Here is a 16,918-nt window from a genome sequence, read left to right as displayed (position 1 = left end):
TATATCAGCTTTCTCACAGACCACTGCTAGCCAGTCAACAGCTGCATATCTTCATAGCGCTGGCTGCAGCATTCCTGTCACCACTGCCACCTCACTTCTTCTGCCAGCAAGAAAGTGGGCTGCCCTCTCCCTCCATCATCATACAGTACTGGCAGCTGATTATTACTAGGGATGTGCTCGAAGCATTTTGGCACCTCTGTTTCCAGGTGCTGAAACGCTTTGAGCTGCCCAAGCCTAATTGTTTTGGCTGGGGACCAGCATGGACTTTAAAAGGAGGTAGGCAGGTCTTACCTGCCCCTCCGTTACATCTTCACTGTCCCCTGCTGCACCAGAGCAGTTCTGTTTGTATTAAGCAGCCGGGCTCTCTGTTTGCCCAATTGCATTTGCTTAGAAACAGGTCGGGTACAAATTGGGTACAGTTTCCTGTACCCAGCAGGAAATGGTGTCTGAGTATGTGCGGATGCCATCTTGAGTGGTCAGTTCTGAATCTGACTCAAGATGGTGTCCACACATGCTAAGATGCTATTTCCTGCTGGGAACAAGGAACCTCCTGCTTCTAAGCAAATTCAGCTAGAGAGTCCGGCTGCCTAATACAAACAGTGCCATTCTGGGGCGGTGGGGGGCAGCGAAGGTGTAATGGAGGGGTAGGTAAGACCTGCCTTCCTCCTCTTAAAGTGCCCACTCTCCACCACCCTGGATGTGCATGAAACCTAATGATTACTTCTGCCCCACTTCTTCCACTAGGATTTAACAGTCAGAAAAATTTCTTCATCGCAACACTAGAGAGAATAATACAGACTTACTTTCATACCTTAATTTTTCACTTGAGATGGAATGTGTATGTTTGTAATGGATATGTAATGAATTGGCTGGGAAATAAACTATTTTCTATGCCTGATAGCTTCTGCCTTTTGCATCTTAATAATAGGACTACATATGCAGCTTCTGTAGAGTAGACTTGGAGCTTTGGATGTGACTGCTGAAGCTTCCCAGGGGTTGTCTGATGGCTGAGTGGGAAATGCCACTTAGTTTGAAATGGTAGCAAATATATTTTTAAGCTACTTGCATTACAAAGATGTTACACCTGGTAGTCTACTTCATGAAGAAATCCAATTAGCAATAAAAGAGAGCAGTCTGCTATGCATAAACCTATCCACTCAATGTAACTGGCAACTAGATGTACCCGTATCATCGTCATCAACTTTATTTGCTGGTTGCCCCATAACATTCATTCTCTGGGCAGTTCACAAAGTAAAACAATGACACAATTGAATAAAATATTCAATCAAAACACATCAAAACAAAACAAAAGATTACAACAAAACATTAAAAGATTTTAAAAACTTTTAAAAACCTTTTGAAAGGCCTGGTTGAACAGAAATGTCTTTACCTGGTATCTAAAAGAACAAAGTGATGGTGCCAGGCAAGCTTCATTGGGGAGGCCATTAGATAAACAGGGTACCACCACCGAAAAGGCCCTCCCCCTAGTAGCCATCCATCTTACTTCATCTGGCAAAACTACTAAGAGCAAGGCCTCTGAAGAAGATCTCAGGGTCTGGGTGGGGACATATGGGACAAGGCAGACTCTCAAATAACCTGGTCCCATGTCATTCAGGGCTTTAAAGGTTAGATAGATAGAGCCTTTATTTACAGCCAATGGCCAAAACAGCTTTAAAGGTTAAAACCTGAATTATGCCCAGAAACTTACTGGGAGCCAGTGCAGCTGACAAAACAGCTACTTGATGTTTCTGGTTACTAGATAAAGCCCTGTTCTCTTGGTTAGGCAAGTCTTTTCTGACATTGGCCAACATCATAATGTTGGCTCCCTGCTAGCCACAATGTGCAAATTTGGAATCTGAACTCCTGACAACCCTAGGACTACTTTCCTGCAGTCCCTCTCCACTCTCATCCACTCTCTGGCACAAATTCCTCCCTTTCTTCATTTGTTAGCTTTTAAAACTATGGTTTAAAATTATTATTATTGGTGTATGATATTTTTAATCACCACTAAACCATGGTTTAGGCTAACAAGAGAGGATGGGGAAGAATTTGTCTTGGGGAGGAAGGGTGCATTCTGAAGACCAGATAATAAAATACTGAGTCCATTATCACGACTGAATGAGAGGGCTACTGGGCAGGTAGCAAGGAAGGTTGCTTAAACAACCTCCTCTGTTACTGAGCATGCACATCATGCACCCAGATGATCTGCTGCCCCAGGAGGCATAGAAGGTTGGCAGCCAGGACGTGTTTCCAGCCTGGCCCCTGGAAATCCCACAATGGACCACGCTAGAGCGTAGGGCATTCTGGGGATTCCCCCCCCTCCTGGTACTGGCTGGGAACCTGTTCCCGTGTCGCTGCTGCATGGTGCTGACACACAAGGACTTAGCCTGAGATAAGGGTGCCGTCATGCCATTGACCCTGGCTAAATAGCGGGCTTTATAAGCAGGTTTGTCGCCGCGCCACTGACAGACTCACTGTTTACTATTTATTACTTTTTATATCTATCCATTTTTTCTCCATCTACCAAAGTGCTTGATACATGTGTGCCCTGTATTGTAAATAGGGGCCTTCAACCATTTAAAAGTATATTAAAAAAGTGAAAGACAGCCCTGAAAACCAGGGTTCACTAAACAAATGTGTGGTTTTTCTGGTTAATCCACTACTTGATCCTGGCCACCTCTTGAATGGAGCTTTAGTTACTTTTTAGTCCAGTCCTAGACTAGCGGTGTGCAAACCGGCTTGCCGTCAAGCCAGTTCAATGTCAAATCGGTTCAGTTTGATGATTCGGGGTCAAACCGAACCACCCCCTGTTCAATCCGACCCCGGACTGAACACGCCAAAATGTTCGGGGGGTCCGCGGACCTTTTTTCTTTTCCCCCAACCTTATCCTCCTCGGGGGAGTTCCTGGAGATGGCAGGGGTGTATGTGTCCAAGGAGATTCCCCCTTCCCTTGCTGGCTCTCCTTACTGCCCCCTCTGGCCAGTTCCGCCGGCTCTTTGGCTGGTTTTCGGCCTTCTCCTGGTAGCCTGGTGGCCATTTTGGAGGCCGTGTGCCTGCATGATGGACCTCTGCACGGCCCAGGCCACGCAGAGGCCAATCATGCAGGGGCACAGCCTCCAAAATGGCTGCTGGGCCACCAGGAGAAGGCCAAAAACCGGCCAAAGAGCTGGCTGAACCAGTCAGAGGGGGCAATAAGGAGACTTGGTCGGGGGAGGGGGAACCTCCACAGACCCCCGCCCCCTCCAGGAACTCCCCAGAGGGGGATAAGGTAAAAAATTTTTTTTTACATAAAAAGGTCTGCTAACTGCCCCCCGGACTGAAATGAGCCAGGGGGGGTTGAGGGGGTGCCTGACCGAACTGGCCCAGTAGGTCTTGAGTCTGGTCTGGACTCGAACCGAACTGGGCCAGCCAGTTCCATGCACTTCCCTATCGTAGACTGGAGGCGAAGCAGACAAAGAATGAGCAGCAGAGAATAGAAAGCAGTCTGCACCTGCCTTTCTATAAAGAATACTGATATCCTTAAACTAGTAGCATTCTTAATTATATTCCATGGCCTGGTCAACCAACCAATCAATCATTTTTATTACGGTCCAAGACCAGCATAAGATAGCATGAGGCAGTAATTATGAGGAGTTCATACATTAGGATAGGACAGATTATGAAGCAATAAAACCATATTACATGAACATTACTATAAACTATAATTACTATAAAATGATGACTATAAAATGACTAATAATAACTAGGGGTTATGAACTATAATTACTATAAAATGCTACTCTGTTGTGAGAAGGACTGTAAAATTACTACCACAGCCCAGTCCTCGTGTTCCACAACTCTTTCTTCTGGATTCTTGATATGGTGGTGAAACAGTGGGGCAAGCAGTGACTCCAGGCATGAGAATGGGCTGTAATAGTAATTTGACACACATACATCCCCTTCAGAAATGGAGTGCTATAGGCTGTTTGACAGCCTGTCTTTAGTTCTTGTCAGGTACCAAAACCAAAAACACTTCCAAATGTTCAAGGTTTAAGCCATATTCCAAATTCCAAATCATGGCTGACATAACGCTGTGCTAGCTATGTGAAGTTGCAGGAACGCTCAAAGCAGCACTTGCGCAACAACAGCAGAACAAAATGTAGCTCTATGCTCCTGCACCTTGTGCAAGTGCAGCACGCGTTTGGAACGCCAACTTCTGACTTAGCAACCTGTTTGCACAAGCACAACTTTACTCTGGATATCAGCCAATGTAGTGGGGCCAGTGTAGTATAGTGGTTAGAGTCCTGGGCTAGGAACAGGGAGACTTGAATTCAAATCCTCATTCAGCCACAGAACTCACTGTGTGACTCTGGGCCGGTCACCTAACTTACACAACTCTGGGCTCCTTGGAAGAAGAGTGAGATAAAAATGTAAAGTATAAATAAATAAATAAATAAATAAATAAATAAATAAATAAATAAATTTGAATTTCAGCTATCTGTCACAGTAAATTGGTAAATGCAATTTTATGTCAACCAAGAGATGCTAAATAATCAATCAATAAATCAATACATTCATTTATTACAGTCTCCAACCAGCCAACAAAAGCATATACTAAATGGCATTGACAAATAACGATAACTTCCATGGACCAATGATATAATTCCATCAAAAAACTAAACTTTATCATATCTCTCCTATCATATACATTCATATACAAAATCCTACTGTATCCTGATGTCATATGATGTCAAATACTGTCAAAATATAAGACATTAAAATTAAATAAGAAGTTATATATTGGTTATATATTATTATGTAAATCTAGGATTCAAATGAATGATGCCAAGTGGCAAATATTTTAACATCAGTGTTTGTGTGAGGTAACTGCATTAATGCTTCCTTGTGGCAGAGAAACAGTTGTTTGAATTGGCAGTAGATGCATAATAATTTCCAGAATTACATTTTAGCAGCAAATGCCACTAAAAGTATTCAAGCTGTTTAGATAATATAGGTTCCTACCCCTAAAAAGTTGAACAGTGTGTGAATAATTGATGTAAACCTTTTTGCTGTTCTTTAGAATCACCACACATTCATCTTTCTCCTCACACAATTTTGTTTTTCAGTCAGAGGATGCAGAGAGATGGGAATTAGCATCAAAATTACCTATTTAATTTTTGTCTCCGTAGCATTTTTTTTGCAAGACATACTAGCCTCAGCTCAGCAGTTCTGGGTTGCAGATGGGAGTTCCAACATGCACACAGAGCTATGCATAACCAAGAGCTATTCCATTCACTTTAGTGTCAGGGGCAGTGCCATGTGTGGTGTAATGGTTAGAGTGTGGGACTAGGACCGGAAAGACCCAAGTTCAAATCCCCATTAAGCCATGAAACTCACTGGGTGACTCTGGGCCAGTCACAATATCTCTCAGCCTAACCTACCTCACAAGGTTGTTGTGAAGATAAACATAACCATGTACACTGCTCTGGGCTCCTTGGAGGAAGAGTGGGATATAAATGTTATAAATAAATAAATAAATAAATAAATGTGAGCTATTTCTGTGCCCATTTCAGACGTAATCTATGTCTTCTCAGCGTTTTATAGCCAATTAGAACATTATTTCCAAGTCAACTGAAAGAACCCCCATTGATTCCCATGCGCTTTCAGGTCTGGCTTTTCAGAGCTTCTCTCACACTTGGACTTGTCACTAGCATCTTCTGAATTAATATTTTAAAAAGTGCTGGATATCTGTTTCAGAAAATAGCCAAACTGGCTCTAAGGGATGTCTGTATACACAGAGAAGCAAGCTTTGCCAGTAGCTTAACTACAAGCAATACTGATGAAATCAGACAGCTGCAGTAATCAGGCTTATGGGGGATACTTACAGCCACTTCTGAGATGATGCTTTTTAAGTCACCGGAGTGCTCCTGTAATTTACTCTGTATCTTTTACTCTGTCTCTGTAACAACATGCAGATCAAACACATACACACACACACACACACACACACACACAGAGACAGGCTCATAAAAAAGCTCTTTCCCAACTCTCACATATCCAGGTCTTTCCTTTGAATAGTTTTGTGTACGAGTCCTTCCTAGGCACCAGTGCAGTGGCCCACAGACAGCATCTACATGGCAGCATTATTCTTGCAACAGCTGTAAAACATAGCATCCATTACCATGTGACCTGTGCACACTGTGTGGGGAGACTTTACCTAATGTGGACCATCCACTTGGTTATGTTTGTTACATGTTGTTACATAGTGACCGGCATGATGACATTTCTGGGCAGCCTACAAAGAGGCAGTAGAATATTTTGATTCACTCTTGCCCAGTAGATAATAGCACTGCTAGTCCTAGCACTATACAAAGTTGGCAAAAGTAAGCACAATGCAGAGGAAATGCAGAGAAGTTCTTACTACTTATATCTATGTTTTTAATCATAAAAAGACCTCATGGATTTCACTGAAATTCATCAGTATTTTTCTGTTGGTTATTTAAGGCAGTGTAGTATTGTGTTGTTTAATCCACTTGGGAATCAACACATGATTAAGGACTAATGGAGAATGTTTCCAGGATAAAAGGTACCCAAAGGTAAGGGAACAGCACAATGTGAGTCTATGGAGTCTATGGAAATGGCTTATGGAGTCCTGCAAGGCTCAGTATTGTCCCTCCTGCTGTTTAACATCCACATGAAACCACTTGGAGAGGTCATCAGGAGGTTTGGACTGAAGTGTCATCAATATGCAGATGACACTCAGCTCTACTTCTCTCTGACATCAGATCCTAGGGAAGCAGTGGATGTACTGAACTGGGGGCTGGAGGCGGTGATAGGCTGGATGTGAGCTAACAAACTCAGGTTAAATTCAGACAAGACGGAGGTGCTGCTGGTCAGTAGTATAGCCAATTGGGATAGGTTGGTTCCACGGGGTCTGGATGGGGTTGTGCTCCGCTTGCATCTTGGAGGTGTTTCTGGACCTGGCTCTGCTTTTGGATGATCAGGGATGCCACTGCACAGCTTCAGCTAGTGCGCCAGCTCTGTCTCTTTCTTGAGAAGGCAGATCTGGCCATGGTTACCTATGCCTTAGACCCACTGAGGCTTACTGTAACTGCAGTGCGCTTTATGTGGGGCTGCCCCTGAAGCCGATTCAAAAACTTAAGTTGATGCAGAATGCAGCTGTCAGGCTTCTCTCTGGAACTGCTTGCTCGGAGAATTTTACATCTATTTTGAAAGAGCTGTACTGGCTGCCAATTTATTTCCACATCTAATTCAAGGTACTGGTTATTACTTTAAGGCCCTTACCAGTTTGAGCCCTAAATATATGAAGGACTGCCTGCTCTCAAGGGTTTCTGCCCACCCAACAAGGTCATCAGAGAGGGCTTTGCTTCACCTGGAGCTTGCCCAGATGGTGACTTTACTTTGGGAGGGTTGGTGTGCATTCACATATCAACTAGATTTACCATGAAGTCTGTGTGATATATCAGAGAACACCTCAAACACGATTCAGGTTTTTCCAGGTGTACTGGAACTTAGCTCGAGTTATGTCCAGGGTTTAAAAAATCCAGTTTTTGCATTGGGATTTTTGAGCAAATCCAAACTCACAGTAAAACCTTGCAGTAAACCTGTGGTAACGCCTGCTATCTGGGAAAACTCCTGCCAACACTGAGAGAGGCAGAGGCTAAATTATTGTGCATGGGTCAGGACCTTCTCTATTTGCTTCCAGGCTCTGGAATACTCTCCCAGTGAGTGTCCACTCCTTGACATCTGCAGCTGATTTTTATAAACAACTAAAGACCTTTTAATTTGTTCAGGCTTTTACTCCTCAGGAGCTGCCAGGTTTCTTAGTTCCTCCGCTATTCTGTTTATCATTGTTATGTTTGGGGTTTTTTGGTGTTTTATGGTTTTTATTGTTTTCACTGCTTTTGATACTTTAATGTGGTTTTAATGGAGTTGTATTCTATTTTATTTTTTGTAAACCGTCTTGTGATGTCTTATGAAAGGCAGTACAGAAATTGAATGATAGCTAGACAGACAGACAATTAGAGGCTCAGTGTTTACTGGGAATGAAGAGAATGTTTCCTGAGGATCACAGAGGTTTGCCTTATCTTGTGGCATGTGGCTTGGCCAGATTGCTTCAGTCACCTGGAACTCTTCATTTCACAGACTGTAGTTTGGAATGCCTAAGTTGATTTGGGGGCATCTTGGTGAATGGATCATCCTGTGCTTTAGAAAGGGGTTCACACTGGATGGAATTTTTGTCATTTCTTCCTCTATGATGCTACCACTAGTAGTAAAAACCAAACAAACCCCTACCTGAAGGAGTCAAGTCCACAATAGATTCCTTGGATTATTTTACCAGTTATAACATTAGCAATATGTATCATAAGGACCTAGTTGTCTGGAATGTGACATCTGGCCTCTTCTGAATTGTATTAGGGTATCCCAAGTTCTAGTTCTTTGGAAGAGCACTAGAACCTGGGATACTCTAATATGCTCTTTTCAACTCTTTCTGCTTAGTGTTTGCTATTTGTTGATATAATTATATGATAGGCATAAAATTCATCTTAAATATGCCTTATGGATCTTTTTGTGTTGTTTTTCCCACCTACATTGGCCTTGTAGCTCAACTATTTTGGCAAAAGATAGTTCAGCACATAAAACATGGCAGCTCCTACTTCTTCCTATATTCAAAGCTCCTTGCATTAATAAATCACTCTAAAGCATGTTATAAAATATATTAGCAGTAAATTCTCAGCAGATGATATCCTGGTAAAAGGGCAGCTTGCTCTAGAGTATTTGTTATAAGGCCAGAATGGTGAGTCGTCTTAACTCTAGCTTCTCTTGCTTATAGCAATAGTGCATCCAACAAGGCAAGAAACCCTATCTCCCCTATGAGTGTTGGACTATAGAGTTACAGACAATTGGAATCTCTGTAGAAGCATTTCCCCACAGTCTTGACCAAATGCCACAAATGACAACCATTAGTATTTTATTCACACACACCAACCCCCCCCCAATAAATAAGGTGAATCTAAGTATAGCATGAAAACTCTTTATTCCAAAAAAATGAACATGCATTGTTTTTTAATGCAACCACCTCATATCTCAATACATTTATTCCAGGAACTGACAAGCTTTTAAAAATTATTTTATGAAGCTTTTTGGTAATGAGAGTAGCCAATTATGTACCACATTTTGAATGTCTGTATCGTCCCTGAACTTGCAGCCCCTTTGTGCATCTTTAAATGTTACAACCATGTGAAAATCAGAAGGCACAAGATCAGGACTGAATGGAGGATGTGGTAAGCAATGTTTCCTCTACGGTGTGCACATGTGCCTGCGCTCACATATTTTGTAATGTCTGCTCAGTTCATTTTAGATCCCGCTCAGGTTGAATCAGGAAGGCCCAGCTCTGAACGCATGTGCACACACACTGCCTTGATACTGTCGCCCAGAACAAAACTCATCCACACACAGATTAAAACAATTAGAAAAAGGACTGTTGGTAAGGTCTCAAATTTCAACTCCTGAATGCACTCCGATGCTGCTTTGGCAACATGGGGTGAGCATTGTCCTGTTGCCGCATCCACATATGTCAAGATGGGCAGTGGTTACATTGAAAAACAGAGTACATGTTTCTGGAATAAAGAGTTTTTATGTTATACTTACAGTCACCTTATTTACTGACTCCCCTTCAGGTATTTATATGTGTATATATTTACAGATCTCAGACAGGTAGATTTACTGAGCAGGTATTTGTTTTCTTCATTCAGAAAATAATTAATGTGGAATTCATTACCACAGGATGTGACGATGGCCACTAATATAGAGGGCTTTAAAAAAGGATTAGACAAGTTCAAAGAATATGGGTCTATTAAAGGCTATTAGACATAACAGCTAAGAATGGAATCGTATTGTTCAGAGGCAGCAGACTTACTTCTCCAATCAGTAGACTTCCAAAATTAGTCCCTACCTCTTTTGAATCTTCTCTACCCAGTGCCAGCCCTGGCATTTTTTTGGACATAACTGAGTTGCAGAACTGTGGCCAAGAGATGTGCATATTCTTGTTCTGAAACTATACAGAAAAGGGGAAAAAGTTGGAACACAAATTCCTGAAAACACTACAACAGAGTGAACGCACAATTCTATATAATAAATATGTCTATTTACACAAACTGATGATTATCCAAACATTTGTACACTATCCTACCCTCATTACTATTTTAATAAATGAAATAAAGTCCATTCATTCATTAAGAAAACAAAGTACATCTTTTATGGCAATCCCACAACTGCTTCTTCAGTACTATAGTGCACTCTGGATTGTTTTTTGGAATGAGCACCATACTCAAGTCATGCACTTGAAGTGTTCAAGCACTTCGAAGTCTCCATAATGTTCCCTTGCTTGATTATAAGTATTTAATTATCTGGTTCAGTTTCATGGAAGAGGCACTTTAACTGAGCTTTGCTTTGACAAAATATATATCACTCTGTGCTTTTCTGGGAAAACGTCTGAAATATGTTCCACTTCCCCTCTCTTTGCAATATTTGTTTGTGGAAGTTAGAGAAAGACAAAATTGAATGTTATTTGTCTCTGTTTCCTGACTGTGAAAACGTTTCTCTGGTCCATCACAGCTAAGCCTCTGGAGAATGAGGGGAAGCTTGCTGGGGCAAGGGGAAGGGGTGGAGGACTGCTTCTCTGTGTTGCAAGAGCAAGGCTTAGGATTTTTATCAGCTTTTGGAGAGAGTTGGAGCCAGAAGCAGGAATGCACCTTTAAAATGTCACCTTTGCTTTGGTACAAGCAGCAGAATCACACACCCATTTACTTGTGTGGGGGAAAAGCACTGGGCTCTCCCTGGTCACTCTGTAGGAAACAGGAAGGAATGTTTCATGTTAGCCCTGACTGAGCAGGGTTATTTGGGGGGTGGGGGTTGCCTTTGTTGGGTGGTGGTGTGTAATGGGATGGATTTAGCTATTGGCTAGTTGCTTGTTTTCTTTTTTTTTTTGTCAGCACTTTGTCAGAAGGATTCATGTGGATGTGGGAAAATATCAGCCCTATAGAACAGAATATAAAAGTGTCCATGGAATGAGAATCTTAGCAAAGGCTGAGCTGACAGTTGGTGACTTTTGGCTCAAATTTTGGGAGACTGTAGGAGAAATGAGATGAATTCATCTCCCTGTCAATTTCACAGCAGTGATAGCGCTTTTCTGTGTGATGACTATTTTTACTTTTCCAAAGTCCTCTGGAGACGATGTAGTGTTGTTTCCTGGGGGCTTCGGCGGGGGAAATGGCGACCACCAGTTGGGAGCCTCCAAGTAGTGACACTGTCGGATAAGGTGAACTTATCCCCCCCCACACACAAATACAAAAAACTGCCAAAATGCCCCCTGATATTTGCTGCCTCCAGTGAGGCAGAGAAACTGGAAAGCTACTCAGGTTAGCTCTGATTTTCTAGATGGGAGACTGTCGAAGGTATAAGCAACAGGGCTGCAGATAGGAACTTACCTAATTTCCCACAAGTATAATGGGATAATTTGTCAGGTATAGCTCAAGGTTATGCCATCTTGGCTGGGTGCCCATGCCAGTCTCCCAGGGCCTCTGGAAACGCTTATAGGTATCCCCTCCACACTGACATTAATAGATTGCATGTTACTTCCTAAATTGTGGCCTATTTTAATCCCAGCTATTGTTGTCAACCTGTTCATTTCCTGCCCAATGGAAGAATATTATAGTTATAGAATATTTTATTACCACTCTATTCTAAACCCTATGTGGCAAATTGTGATGATCTAAATATTTAAAATTAAAATGATCACATCCAAGTGGTATTTTACTTTGATGCAAATATCGCCAGCAATCCCACACCATACCTCTGACAAACAGAGCTGATAAAAGCAGCCTGTAAAAATAAGGAGAAATCTCAGAAGAAACCCTGCTTAACTAAACTCTATACTTAAGTGCACCATACAGCATAAAGTAGATTTATGCATTAACAACTGAAGCAAAATGGCTCACTGAATGCTTACATTCAATTATATAAACATAGTACATTAAGGTTAATTGCACACATTACAGAGCACAACACATGCCAGGATAGCTTATATATTTTTGTCATTATATTTTCACATGGACTGCTTAATGCTTTCATAGGGTTAGCTTCAACAATACCGTGGCTATTATCATGAGAGAAGCCCTTGATGGTGAATCAATTTGGAAAGCTAAGCCTTCAAAATATAACCAGAGTTAGCTACAGTCTGCTGCCAGATGGTGGGGGAAAGTCCATAGACTGCAACTTGGAATATATATTCTGTAATAAAATTATTTATTTAGCATATATATATTAGACATTTAGCCTGGGTTAGGCTGCTCGTGTGCAGCGCCAGGATCCACGGTACTACCCATCTGCCTAACCCAGATTTTCACCCCAGCCTTTTAGCGAGGTTAAGGGTGCAAGCACACCCTTAACCCAGTTCTGAGGTCATGTGACCACTCAGGCAGCCCAAGCAGACACAGAGACAAGCGCCTAGAGCGCCCATCGCACGGGGTTATCCATCAATCACTGCGGTTGTCACACTGAGCAAAGTGGGATACGTGGAGGCCAGGATGCTTGAAGCACCATGGATTGTCTGGGAGCATGAGATGTGCCCCAGTAGAAGTCTGCTGATCATCTGGAGGGAAGGTAAGTTGGCAAAACCTCCCCCTCACCCCTCCTGCTCACCTGGTCAGGTGAATAATCTCATCATCTGCTTGTCATCTACATCTCATATTTTTCTTAGTATTACTTTTGTGGCGGGGAGGTCAGATCGAAAACTATCATGGGATTTGGGATTAGATGGCTAGTGAGAAAAGGAGAGATAAAGTAAAAGCTGAGAAGGCTGAACCAAAGAAGGGGCTGGGGGCTTCTACCTTTCACAAATATTTGGTCTCTCTTGAAAAAGGCATCTCTTTGTGGGGTGCTAGAGGAGGCAAAAATGTCCAAATGTTCAGCTGGTTGCTGCTTTGGTGCTGTATTCTTGATTCAAATAGGACCTGTTGTGCCTAAGAACAGTGACCTCATCTCAACCCATTAGATCTGACTACATGATTATGACACTGGCTGAATCCAGTGCGGTGCAATCTATGACATCCCAGTGGATGACTCCTAGTGCCTGCACTGTTGTGCACTCTCCCTGAAGCATGGGCATTTTTGCACTTTTACACGAGAGCACAAATATCTTCTGTAGAGCCCCTGTACCCTGGATATGCTCTATTAGAACAGAAATGCATCACTTGACCCTCTGGAAGCGATCTAACACAGTACTTCTAGAGCAAAGTTGAGCTCTGGAAAGTATTTGCACTCTTACACAGAATGCCCATGCTTCAGAGAGAGTGTACAGCATTATGCAGAAAAGTGTGGAATGTTAGCAGGTGTTGGTGTTGGAAGAGCCCCTGGTGGCGCAGTGGTAAAACTGCTGCCCTGTAACCAGAAGGTTGCAAGTTCGATCCTGACCAAGGGGCTCAAGGTTGACTCATCCTTCCGAGGTCGGTAAAATGAGTACCTAGAATGTTGGGGGGCAATATGCTAAATCATTGTAAACCGCTTAGAGAGCTTCCAGCTATAGAGCGGTATATAAATGTAAGTGCTATTGCTATTGCTAGTGCTCACAGTTTGCTGTTCTGGATGTCGGTCACTGTTTCTAAACATCAAAAAAGAGACAAACAAAATAATGTGCTGAAGTACATGACTGGACCAATGAATAGCAGTGAAAAAAGGCAAACTTTTTTTTTTGAGGGGGGGTGTCAGTGAATATTTTGGCTGCCTGGAAGCCCACGTTTCATCCCCACAGTAAGCACAACTCTAGTAACAGATAAAAAGCTATCTAAGCCAATAGAGGTCTGTTCTGTGCCTCTCCCCCTACCCTGTCAAACTGTTCAAATCCTGTCAAGCTGTTCAAAGGCATATTTAGTGCTCAAGAAACAAAATATTTTGAACAAATAATGGTCACAAATACAGCACTATTTAATTGTTAATCTAGTTTTCTTTATGCCACATTCTGTGGTGGGAGTATGAATTGCACAAATGCATTTTATCTAAAATGGCTCAAGGAAAAAAGTTACAGAAGTTTCACCAGCATGTTGAAGTGCTGAACTAGTGTCTTGGAACAGTTATGGATTGTTTGGGGGCAAACAAAATGATGCATAATCCAGACCAGCCAGGCAGGTTTCAGCCTGGGGTTGCATTCCCTTGAAGGTTCAAGCCCTTAGTTAAGTTGCACAGCAGGGAAATGACTGACCAACAAGCAAAAGATTGCTGGTTTGAATCCACGCTGGTATGTTTCCCAGACTATGGGAAACACCTATATCAGGCAGCAGAGATATAGGAAGATGCTGAAAGGCATCATCTCATACTGCACGGGAGGAGGCAATGGTAAACCCTTCCTATATTCTACTAAAGAAAGCCACAGGGCTCTGTGGGCACCAGGAGTCGAAATGGACTCGATGGCACACTTTACCTTTATTTGAATCAACTTTGAACCTGGATGCACAGATCTTGGCTGTGGCTAGAAGTATCTTTGTCAGCTTTGGTTTATTATTAATTTATTGAGCGCATTTTTATACTGCCCCAACCCAAGGTCTCAGGGCGGTTCACAACAAACAAAAACAACATTAAAATCAATTAAATACTAAAAACAGTTTAAAACAAATAATAAACAATCCAAAGTTAAAAAGCTAAAAAGCCAGGTAAAAAGATAAGTCTTTAGACACTTTTTAAAAGCCGCTAGAGATGGGAAGACTCTTATTCCCACGGGAAGCGTGTTCCAAAGTCTCGAGGCGACAACAGAGAAGGCCCATCGCTGGGTGCCCACCAGACGACATGAAGGTAGCCACAGACGAGCCTCCCCTGATGTATGCAGTGGGCGATGTGGATCATGCAGAAGACGACGTTCTCTTAAGTACTGTGGGCCTAAGCTGTTAAGGGCTTTGTAGGTTATAATCAGCACTTTGTATTTTGCCCAGAAACTTATTGGCAGCCAGTGCAACTCCTGTAATATAGGAGTAATATGGTCTCTTCGAGATGACCCGGAGACCAACCTGGCTGCTGCATTTTGTACTAATTGTAGCTTCTGGACTACATACAAAGGTCGCCTCACATAGAGTGCATTGCAGTAATCAAGTCTGGAGGTTACCAGCAAGTGTACTACTGTTTTGAGATCATGAACCTCAAGAAACGGACGCAGCTGGCGTATCAACCGAAGCTGATAGAAAGCGCTTCTGGCCACTGCCTCAACCTGGGGAACCAGGGAAAGGTGTGGATCCAGAAGCACTCCCAGACTGCATACCTATTCCTTCTGAGGAAGTGTGACCCCATCTAGAACAGGTAGATTAATATCGCTTCCTGAGTGACAACCACACACAATAAGTACCTCCGTCTTGTCTGGATTCAGTCTCAGTTTGTTGTCCCGCACCCAGCCCATTACTGCTTCCAAGCAGGCATTCAGGGAGGATATGCCTTCTCCTGATGTTGTTGACATGGATAAATAGATTTGGGTGTCATCAGCATATGATAACACCCAGCACCAAATCTCCAGATGATCTCTCCCAATGGTTTCATGCATTAGAGACAGTATGGAGTCCTGAGGGACCCCATATAAAAGCTCAGATTTTGAAGAGTAACAGTCTCCAAGCGACACCATCTGGAATCTGCCAGAAAGGTAGGAGTGGAACCACTGCAAAGCAATGCCTCCCACCCCCAACACTCTCAGACGTTCCAGAAGGATACTATGGTCGATAGTATCGAAAGCCGCCGAGAGGTCCAAAAGGACCAACAGAGTCAAACTTCCTCTGTCAAGTCCCAATTGGAGATAATCCATCAGGCCGACCAAGGCAGTCTCCACTCCATAGCCCATCCGAAAACCAGTTTGAAATGGGTCTAGATAGTCAGTTTCCTCCAAAACAGCCTGGAACTGGGAGGTCACCACCCTCCCAATCACCTTGCCCAACCATTGGAGGTTGGAGACAGGCCTGTAGCTATTAAACTCCGAGGGATTCAAGGCAGGCTTCTTAAGAAGTGGTCTAATAATTGCCTCCTTTAAACAAGGAGGCATCCTGCCCTCCCTCAGAGAGGTATTTATAATTGCCAACAGGCTCTCCACAACAACCCCCTTGCCAGATAGTATAAGCCACGTTGGGCAAGGACCAAGCAGACAGGTGGTAGGATTCACCGTTCCGAGCAGCTTTTCCACATCCTCGGGAGTCACAAACTGAAATTGATTCAGTCTAACCACACAAGAGGAGTTGCTGGATACCTCTGCATCTGACACTGCGATAACTGTGGAGTCTAAATCTAGATCTAGATCGACCCGAATACAAGAGACTGTGTCGACAAAAAACTCATTAAAAGCGTCACAGCGGGCAACTGATGGTTCCAAATTTGGATTCAAGGGAGTAGGGGGGCAATCTGTCGGATTTGAGTTGAGTCTTCCTCCACTTGCGCTCCAGTCATCTACCTTGCCACTTCAGCTCCCGCAGATCTTCCATATACCAAGGAGCCATTTTTGAAGCGGGTTGGAGAGTTTGCTTAGGAGCGGTCATGTCTACTGCCCTGGTGAGCTGATTATACACATTGGTTAATGTGCCACTGCATTTGGCAATGGTGGCAGATGTCTTGGTAACATCATATTTGGGTTACTGCAATATATTCTACATGGGGCTTCCTTTGGATAGTGTTTGAAAGCTTCAACTGGTCCAGAACGTGGCAGCCTGACTGCTGATTGGTGCTAGCTTTCAGGGCTATATAACACGGCTGTTACAACATGCCATTAGTTCAAGCACCAATTCAAAGTGCTGGTTTTAACCTTTATATCTCAAAATGGCTTGAGATTTAAGGGGTCAGGACACTTGAAGGGCTACCTCCTCCTGTACAAGCCTGCCTGCCTGTTAAGATCACCAGGGAA

At 43.0% G+C, this 16,918-nt stretch overlaps 1 protein-coding gene across 13 annotated transcripts in view; it reads right to left on the bottom strand.

Annotated features, from left to right (window-relative positions):
* Window positions 1–16,918, bottom strand: part of ZNF385D (zinc finger protein 385D) — a 641,404-nt gene that overhangs the window by 188,682 nt on the left and 435,804 nt on the right. For 10 of the 13 annotated variants that reach the window (XM_053263038.1, XM_053263036.1, XM_053263040.1 and 7 more), the window contains one exon: window positions 9,920–10,057. The exons of 2 other annotated variants lie outside the window; for them this stretch is intronic. In XM_053263038.1, coding sequence (XP_053119013.1) covers window positions 9,920–10,057 — 138 coding nt within the window. The remainder of the gene's footprint in view (window positions 1–9,919; window positions 10,058–16,918) is intronic. One more of the 13 variants, XM_053263034.1, reaches the window with a different exon arrangement.

This window comes from Hemicordylus capensis, chromosome 6 (genome assembly GCF_027244095.1).
Source record: "Hemicordylus capensis ecotype Gifberg chromosome 6, rHemCap1.1.pri, whole genome shotgun sequence".
In the NCBI taxonomy this organism is placed as follows: Eukaryota; Metazoa; Chordata; class Lepidosauria; order Squamata; family Cordylidae; genus Hemicordylus; species Hemicordylus capensis.
The sequence above is the reverse complement of the archived record's forward strand: the minus strand, read 5'-3'. Positions and strand labels throughout refer to the sequence as shown.